The sequence below is a fragment of the Trifolium pratense genome, linkage group LG7 (assembly GCF_020283565.1).
Source record: "Trifolium pratense cultivar HEN17-A07 linkage group LG7, ARS_RC_1.1, whole genome shotgun sequence".
NCBI lineage: Eukaryota > Viridiplantae > Streptophyta > Magnoliopsida > Fabales > Fabaceae > Trifolium > Trifolium pratense.
In genome coordinates, this window is record NC_060065.1 from 38,280,688 (window position 1) to 38,290,326 (window position 9,639).

The following is a 9,639-nucleotide window of genomic DNA, read 5'->3' on the forward strand; positions in this document are numbered from 1 at the left end:
GGGGAGGACGCGTAATAAGTGGGGGTGGGGGAAAGAATTTCACACTTATTTATGAGGCTTACTTTTGCCACCCTACCGATTTTCAGGCGCACCCTACGAAATTACCAAAATACCTCCGTCCGTTACTTAAGTAGCGAACAAAATTTATCAATTTTATAACATCCGCTATTTAAGTAACGGAATAGTAAAATGGGAAATGCACTGGGTGTGCGAGTAACCGATAGGTGGCAAAATTAAATCTCCTTATTTATAGGTCAATCCATCCTCCTTGATGAACATGAGGCCGTAGAGAAAGGTTTGGAACATGCGAGAGAAGCTCAAACCCATCAACTAATGGATAAACCAATGGGAATTTCTTTGAGACTTACTTTTGTCACCCTACTGTTTCTAGGGCGCGCCCTACGAAATTACCAATATATCCCGTCCGCTACTTAAGTAGCGGATGTTATTATAACATAAAAATAAAATTCATGAAATTAAGAGGAAAGAATAAAACCCAAAAGATTCAAAGGCTTCAATCTCTTCTCTGTTTCCAAAAACTCCTTTGTACAACATCCTAATTTGTAATCAAAGAGCTCTATTTATAATACCTTTTCGATTCCAGATTGCTTCATGTGTAAGCATTCTTTTCTCTCGCCGCCACACAACCACCCACTTGATCTTGTGTTTTCAGACTTTCTTCAACTTGCAATCCCAATTTTGTTGTACCTCTGTCCGCGACTTAGCAGCGGTTACACACCAAAGACACCCTACCAGACTTAACTCACACTTGCCACAACACTTAAGTAGTGGACGACATTTACAAAATTTCTAAATAAAATTCTCATTTTTATAACGTCCGCTGCTTAACTAACGAAAGGATAAAAATAGAAACGCGTAGGACGCCGAGAAATAGGTAGGGCGGCAAAAGAAAATCTCATAAATCTATCCCCATTATCAACCACAAATTCATGCCGAACTTCAACTCAGAAGATTGAAATATAGACGAAAAAATTTAATCCCAGTAAATGCAACAATCAGAATCAAATAAAAACCGCAAGAAATCAAGCAAAAATTTCCATTAAATCAAAATTATGTACATGATAGAATCATGCTTCAGTCCCCATGAGCTTAGCTCAATTGGTTGGGACATCAGCATTTTATATGCAGGAGCCAGGGTTCGAACCCTGGACACTCCACTTATCCATCTTTAAAGGTGGAATTTCAAGCCACTAGGCTACCTGACCAAAAAAAAGAATCATGCTTCAGGGTAGCATACTGTATTCATCTCACCAAAACAGAATTCTTAGAATCATGCAAACTGTTTTTCCCAGTTTTTACTATTTACATACTCTCATCCTACTTGCGAGAGGGGAGTATTGGAAGACCATGGGGTGTGGGACTCAAGGGACGCAAGAAAAAGTCAAGTGAGAAAGGAAGACACTAACAATTTTTATAGTCTTTTATTCATGTTATAGTACCATCCTGTAATTCACAAATAGAGTTCAATAGGTTTTCAAAATCATCTGAGAAACCCTTTTACATTCATGATTTATAGTGCATTTAAATTGAATGAACAAAATTAACACGCACATCTCTCTTAGATGCATATTCCCTCCGTGACAAAATATAAACAAAATTGGCATTTTTAGGTTCATTGCATAGTTGATGTATTTGAACTATATTATAAACCAAATACGTTAATTATGTGATGAATCTAAAACGGTGAATTTGCTTATATTTTGTCACGGAAGGAGTACCTACGTTCAAATTTTTTACGAAAAGAACAGCAAGCCTAACTTTATAAAAAGCATTCTTCTATGAGTGTTTCTATAAAAATGTCCATAAAACTTGAATGTTATAACAATTAACAACTAGTTTCTGGAGAAAATCTATATGTTGACATCCATATTCCAAAAAATTATGGGTCAATGAATTTGAAGTATAGATGTCAAAACCGAACGTAACCCTGCGACAATCATACATCTCTAAACTTTTAAAGAGGATTCACGTCTAGTGGGTTCAACGCGCCAATTTGTCTGTTCATTGTCAGAATCATTTGTAGATATGCGTAGGATTCTGTCGTGGAACTCAGATAAGGTCGATCGATGACCAACACTGATGTATGTTATGCCTGCTGCTTCAATCTTTTCGTACAAATAAGCCTGTAACACAAAAACCACAAGATAATGAATCACTACCAAGTACAATAAATCCTTTTACAAATTCGCTCAACTATTGTCTATTCGGATTTTGTTGACTTTATATTTTATTAACAACTTTTCAGCAAAAAGTTCTCTATAAATACTTCCAAGTACTTTATTATATACTAAAAAGGCGAGTAGCAATGTTTCAAGCCCGGAATTCAATAAATACTTCCAAGAATACCTCATTGGCTTCATCAAGTGCGCTTGTCGATTCATCCAATAGAGCAAGTTGAGGTTTTGAAAGCAAAAGACGAGCAAACGCGAGACGTTGCTGCTCTCCCAGAGAAAGAACACTAGACCATTCATGTGTTGAATCCAAACCGAATCGAGCCAATATGTAGCCAAGACGAACATCCTCTAAGATCTTTTTCAGCTCATCTGTTTTTGGCTTCACAAGTTCACTATTCATATCATCTGAGTTTGACAAGAATGGAAGCACATCTGCATAACAATTTTCAGTCAATCAGGAAACTATATGCATTTTTCCAGCTAACCTACTAATAATATACATTTTAATTAGATAACATTAATAGTTTTCTTTGACATAGTTATGTGATTAATTCAGCTCTTCAATGATAATTTAGTGAGACAATATTCTTAGGAAAGATGGATAATACTTAATAGGAACTTGTTGCAACCTAAAAGTTAATGCTCCTGACTTTATCATTTTAATTTTATATGTTCCTATCATGAATTGAATTCAGTAATATTGATTTACTTAAACATAAGTTAATTAACTGAAATTTATTAACCCGTTCTGATAAACACATTACAATGAATTCGAAAGGAACATCTTTGCAAGATTCTGTATGGATATAGCTCCATTTAATTTATCTCAATGACTGTTATTTAGAAAGATGTTTTCTTTGATGAAGGTTTTCGGATTGTTTAGACAGAGAGTTTACCACCCCCCCCCCCCCCCCCCCCCCCCCCCCCCCCTCCAGGTCCAATGGAGCTGGAGCATGGACAATATGGGCAACCAACAACGGAGAACGGACCTAGGATATACTCTTATACCACCATCTTTGAATTTGAGTTTGGCCTAACTCAACCCCACGAAACCGATTTGAAAGGTGAGGACTGCCCAAACTCTATAAACACTAGTTAGGCCATCATATCTCAATGCGTTGTGCGACTAAACCAGCCCAATGCACCTAACATGATGATGTTGTTGTAGGATGCAATGAAGGCAACCCAAATTCCGCAACAAGGTGGAACTTCCAACTCTTCCTCATCATTGAGCATCTCATCTCCTATGTCAGACCTAAAATTTCTCTATCACCGTAGTCTCAACAATAGTATTTGCAAAAGAATTTAGTAAAACAATATATTTAGGTGTGCAAGGAAAAGGAACTAGAAATCACATACTTTTTTGCTTATTACTATCTGATGTGGGAACTACATCATCACCCCAAGTTGGATAAAGTAATTGTTGACGAAGAGTACCCAAAACCATGTATGGCTTTTGAGGTAGGAAAAAAATTCCGGATTTTCTGCTGATGGATTTTCCACGGTTTTCAGGTATATCAGGAGTTGTATTCACATCTGAACTAATAGATTTCTCGGCGTCTTCGCCTTTTACATAGTAAATGATCTTTCCAGTTCCAAATTTCCATAGACCAGCCATAACTCTTAATAAAGAAGTTTTGCCACTTCCACTTGGTCCTGTTATCTGTTAAAATGGTTATATTTAGAAATGCATGATTACATAGTCCTATGGATTTTATATGTTTGCAGTTAGGGGGAGATTGATGTCTTACAAGTAAATTATCTTTTGCCTTGATTGCCAATGACAGGCCTGTAATAAGTGTCGAATCACTTGGTGTCTTCAGAAACAAATTTTCTACCTCCAGTAATGTTTCATGTTTCTCTTGTGGAGTTGATCCATTAGATTCCAGTGAAGATGAACTTATAAAGTCTTTGTAAATAATATCTATGTCTTCCAAAGAATCAGAGAGAGATTTAGAGTTGCTTCTATCCAAAATATCGTCAAATTCACCTGCATAAATATTAAAAAAAGTGTTAACCAATCTCATAGTAACGGACTAAAAATAGGATCAAGTGAACTGATAGACTTTTATTGAAAAAGCATCCCTGATCATTATCAATGTGATACAGAACCAGAGACAAGCAATGATACAACGGAACTCTATCGAGTCTCAAATTCTCATGTATTCATTTCAAAAGACCTAGTTCTCTTCCTCCGAATTCTTATTCTATGTTAAAACCAACCCTTTAGTGGATTCTAATGGATTATTTTGATCCATCCATTAGCATTCAAATCCATCCTTAATTGTGTTTTTAAGGAAATAAAAACATTCAGAATAACTTGCATTTTATTGTTTCAACGTAGTATTAATAATTTCCTCCCAAATTTGACCTCAAATAAATCATGTGCATCACTTCCAAGTCACTATATTCCATTAGCATTATGACAACGGCTACTCAAACAGGTTTTTTTTTAAGATTTAGTATTATGACAACGGCTCCTCAAACAGTTAACAAGGACAATTTAGTAAAATTGTTCTGTTCATGATGTTATTTACTCCCTCCGCCCCTTATTATAAGACCCACTTTTGAGATTTCATTGCCCCTTATTAAAAGACCTTTTCAAAATTCCACATGCATTAATGATTTATTTGTTTTACAAAAATGCCCCTATTAATTACCATTCTCTCTCTCTCTCATGATATCAATAATTATAAGGGTAATTGTGTAAAAGAATATTTTTGACAAATTAAAGCTACAACTACTTTTCTTAATATCTGTAAATTTTGCAAGTGGGACTTATAACAAGGGACGGACGGAGTATTGTTTTTCTTAATCCTTGTGAAATACCTTAAACTACTAATAATTTGAAATGGATAGAGACATAGAGTATCTACTTTTCTAACTAACAAACTAAGTAACTGTCAATACAGTTTTCAACTTACTATGTATGTTCTAACTAAGTGTTAATATGTGGGGAAAGTGTCAGGCAACTTACTATATCTTACATAAATTATTATAATGTAACAGGAAAGATAAGGGAAAAAGAATGATGTACCTAACCGATTAATGACAGCAGAAAAAGCACTTATAGCTTGAAACTGGTACACAATGAGAGAAAAGTCACCAAGGATGTGATTAAAAGCAGAGACTGACTGGTTAATGACACCAAACTCGATTTTTCCAGAGAAATACATGGGAGCAACAACAGCAGCAGGAAGAATTTGAATGCCATAGCGGTAACCATTGGTGAAGAACTCTAGATTTCTAGAAGAAATCAGCAATTGCTGTAAAGAAAGAAATTATAAGTTAAGTTATTCATCATCGTGTTAACATATGGTAGATGATGAAACTTCATTATTTAACTTCAGAAAGAAAACGAATGATAATGCAACAAGGTGACATTTGGCAGTGAAATAACAATCATGCTTAGATTTCAAACGAAATATTCTGTCAACTACCTATACATTGAAGTCAAGAACTCAAAATAGTTCATATTGATTCAGTTTTTTCAGTCAAGAAAAATAAAACATACAAATCAGCATTACATTATGCGCTGCTTATTTTCTGCTGATTAAAGAAAACCTAGAAGTTTATGAGGGAAATATCTATACAATAAAAACTCAAGAAACAATGTAAATTGGACTAACAATAGATAACAGTATAGTGTGATATTTATAACCCTTCAAGCCCAGTAGAATGAAGGTACTGAGGTCACAATGAAAGCATCATGTGGTATCCATGATGGAATATAGAGTTTCCAACATAAGAAGAAAAATCTTACAGTTAGATTTTCGAAAGCACTTTTGAAGCGCTGCAGAAGAAGTTGCATCTCACTCTCTTCACCACCATAGAAAGCAATTGATTCAGCATTTTCACGAACCCGTACAAGTCCATAACGAAAGTCTGCTTCTTTTTTCTCTTGCAAGAAATTTAAAGTCACCAGTCCCTATCATTTTTGTCATAACCAGTAAATGAAAATGGAACTATCTACAAGTTTCTCTTAGAAATTTTTGCCTCAATTTAAAACTATTGATAGAAAGAGAAAAAAAAGACTATTACCCTTCCAAGGAAAACACTGATGGCTGTACCACCAATAGAGTATACGAGAAGAACGACAAATAGTGGAGGATATATTCCATACAAGATGTTACTGAATGAGATCAAGTCTATGGCAGCATTAAAGAGTGCCAAAGAGAAAGAAAGGGCTGTTCCGGTGAAAGAACTTAGATCATCAACAATTCGCTGGTCTGGATTATCAATAATTGACTGTGATTGAATTTTATAGAATGTCTGATCCTTCAAGTAGCGATCCATGTAATACCTCGTCATCCAAGACCTCCATCTCAATGAAAGAGTTTCTCTTGCATAGTCTCTCAATACAAAAAACTGGTACATAATGACAAACAAGGTTAGAAAAATAGGCAGAGGCATCTATAGAGCTTGTATACAATCATTCTAGAAAAATTTACAAAAATGAAAAAGACAAAGAACATCAGGGTAATTGTTTCACAAATCTACATGTACTTGGTGATAGCTTCTCCAAAAAGAACTAAGCAATTAATTAAGAACTTTATTAAGATTGCTAATGAACAATAGTTACATAGTTTCCTTGCATTATGTTTCATTTTTATCTGGGCCAAAGTTTTCATTTACTTGGTATTAGAGGGAACTGAAGGAGTTATTGACCAGGGTTCAAACCCCAGCAATTCAGCGAAGGAGAAAATAATGCAGGAATTTGTTTATTTCAAGACCAATTACAGATTTGGAAGAAATGCAGACACGATTGAGAAATGGAAATACTCCCTCCGGTCTCAAATATTACAAGCAAAGATACCTTTTTTAGGTTCATTGAATAACTGATGTATCTGGTCTATATTATAGACCAGATATATGAAACCAGAGGGAGTATTTCCGTAAAGATCAAAGGAGGAAGAATAATTATAGTGTCTAAGTTTCCCTAAGCAAAATTATGATATCTATGTCATATTATGACGGATGAAGCCCCAAAAAAATGAAAAGGCGTGAGTGACTATTAAAGTCAAATATAGTCCCCAAAAACTATGATGTCAAAGTCCAATTAGGCTGCATTAGATGAAAATGTTCATCATTCTAAGAACTAAATCAAAGTCTAGCAGAAACTATACCTAAGAAAGTGCAGCAATGTGCTCACCGGGATTCCTCCAACAAAGCCACCCAAGTAGTAAAGTAGCTGCTTTGTAAATTGCTCTTGATCCTTATCTTGCATTAATAAACTTAAACAGGTTCAGTTTATTATTGCCACTTCATACTAGAGTAAATAATGCATTAAACAAAAAACAGCAGAAAAATGCATATAAAACCAAATTATGTAAAGCTCAAATAGATGCAAATGGACGGTAGAGGAATGCTAGCATCATATTATTTTAAGACACTCATTAACATGGTTTTGAGTTGCGGTTGCAGGCGCATTTGTAGTTATGCCGCAAACCTTCATATTGTAGGAAAATGTAGACGATTCAGTCAAAATTATGGTTGTAATGTTGTTGTGGAGATATGAAATTCCTTTATAATGCATAATGCATCTGCAATAGTGGTTGCATACCGCAATTTAAAACCACACTCTAACAAACTTTCTATAATTAGTTCATTCTCTAAACAGTTATACTTTAGGGTCATGCTAAACAGTGTCCCCGAGGCACTTGTTAAGCATACTAAAAATGGAAATAAAAGTTAAAATTAATGATTGTAAAGTTACTTTTTACACTTTTAAGGTGTTGAATGCACAAGTTCCAAGACAAAATTTCCTTATTAATAAGTTTAACACTGTTAAGGATTTTCCTATACTTTATTATAGGAAAATTTTAAACTCTGCGCCTCATTCTCAAACTCCTACGAGTGTCACACAACTCAACCACTTGACCTACGCCTTGCGACAGTTATACCAATAGTAATAATAAAATGTACTCCCTCTGGTTTCATATGTAAGCAAAGATTCATTTTTTAGATTCATTGAATAACTAATGTATGGTTCATATTATAGATCAGATATACCCATTATTCAATGAACCTGAAAAAGGAATGTTTGCTTATATATGAGACTGGAGAGAGTATTTGCATTCATATTGGAAGATAGCAAAAATCAATAATGTCCATTTGTACAATACAATACAACACATAAACTTACTGGCAAGTGCATTATAGAAGTCTCTCCCTAGAAAACTGAAACCAACACTAATTCCAGTGGTAGCCAAAGTGAGAGCAAAAACACCAGCAAGCTGCAATCTTGCTTGAACCTTATCATCAGAACTCCAATAAGGAGCTGCCACTTTCCAGAACCTTCTAAAAATTGTCTGAAGATCAGGATTCTCACCTTGTCCACCCACGACCACACCATCACTTCCTTCTCCCACTTCCTCATCTTTCTGCAAAATCATCAACAAAAGTTTCAAACTTTATAACATAAACAATGACCCATCAACATAATCTTCAACAAAATCAACAAAAAAAAGCAAGAAGAAAGAAAACCTTATCTGGGTCAGTTTGCAATGGAGATTTTCCTGATTCATCATCAGAAAAAGTTCTACATTTGTTCAAATTATTATTCCTTCTCTTGAAAGATCTTCTATTGGAAATAGGCATAATGGGCAATTGTGAAAAATTGTTAAGGAAAGTAAAACCTTGATGAAGTTGCACATGGTGATTGAATGAATGGTTTTTTGATTTATATGAAAAAATGAAAAGTGGTTTTGCTATTTGTTGAGTCAGCAAAATCATTTTTATTAATTGTTTTTTAATTAATCACTTTTCTGGGTATTCTTAAATTTGGTCTAAAACAATAAAAACATGTAACATATCAATGTTTGGTTTGGCTTTGTTTTCGTGAAACCAAAGATATAGGCAACATTATCGTATGTGTGCAGTGTGGTGAGTGACTGAGGAAGAAAATTGGGAGGTGAAGTGATTATTGCTTAATTATTATCCGTAAGGTGTGATTTTGTGTGATCCATATATTGCCACGCAAGGAATGTTAAGCTTCAATAGCCATCAACTAGACCAATGCATGCTTGTTACAAGTTCAAAATTAATTCTTGTTTAAGTGTATCATACAAGTGGTAAATACTTGAACTCTTTAATTATTTAGTTATGAGTTCGATCTCCGACCGTATATATAAATATGTATTTGATGAAAGATGTCAATTCTTTAAATGAATTTTAATTATCTGGAGTTAGTCTTTGCATTTGTGCCCGAAAGATATCTTTAATTTGTGAAAAAAGTAATTCTTATTTGCTTTGAAAATGTCTCTCAGTTTGAGTTTTAGATTTTCTAAAAATTATAAATAAAAAAATAAAAAAAACAAAGAAAAGCGTATTGTGTAAGGAAACTCGTCTAACATGGATTCAGTTTAAAGATGGATCGTACTATCTTTAGTAAATTTTAATAAAATATTTTGTTACACGTGAATTGACTTAAAAACATAGAACA

At 34.3% G+C, this 9,639-nt stretch overlaps 1 protein-coding gene across 2 annotated transcripts; it reads right to left on the minus strand.

Moving 5' to 3' along the window:
• Positions 1-1,414: 1,414 nt before the first annotated feature.
• Positions 1,415-9,128, minus strand: LOC123893848 (ABC transporter D family member 2, chloroplastic). 2 transcript variants are annotated; one of them, XM_045943663.1, is made up of 10 exons: positions 8,682-9,128; positions 8,341-8,578; positions 7,348-7,415; positions 6,237-6,563; positions 5,959-6,123; positions 5,233-5,461; positions 3,947-4,185; positions 3,555-3,858; positions 2,368-2,627; positions 1,415-2,144 (listed from the first exon to the last, which is right to left on the minus strand). In XM_045943663.1, the coding sequence occupies exons 1-10, from the start codon at positions 8,928-8,930 to the stop codon at positions 1,968-1,970; spliced, it is 2,256 nt and encodes a 751-aa protein (XP_045799619.1). In that variant the 5' UTR covers positions 8,931-9,128; the 3' UTR covers positions 1,415-1,967. The 2 variants fall into 2 exon arrangements, with proteins under 2 accessions (XP_045799619.1, XP_045799620.1); XM_045943664.1 differs by lacking the exon at positions 8,682-9,128 and having other exon boundaries at positions 7,348-7,429; positions 8,341-8,476.
• Between the last annotated feature and the right edge of the window lie 511 nt (positions 9,129-9,639).

Excerpts from the sequence above, each read along its gene's own strand:
- LOC123893848 (XM_045943663.1), bottom strand. The coding sequence starts at position 8,930 with ATGATTTTGCTGACTCAACAAATAGCAAAACCACTTTTCATTTTTTCA. Across the intron at positions 8,579-8,681 it reads TGCAAACTGACCCAGATAAG|AAAGATGAGGAAGTGGGAGA; the intron begins GTTTTCTTTCTT and ends ATGATTTTGCAG. Across the intron at positions 2,145-2,367 it reads CACTTGATGAAGCCAATGAG|GCTTATTTGTACGAAAAGAT; the intron begins GTATTCTTGGAA and ends TTTGTGTTACAG.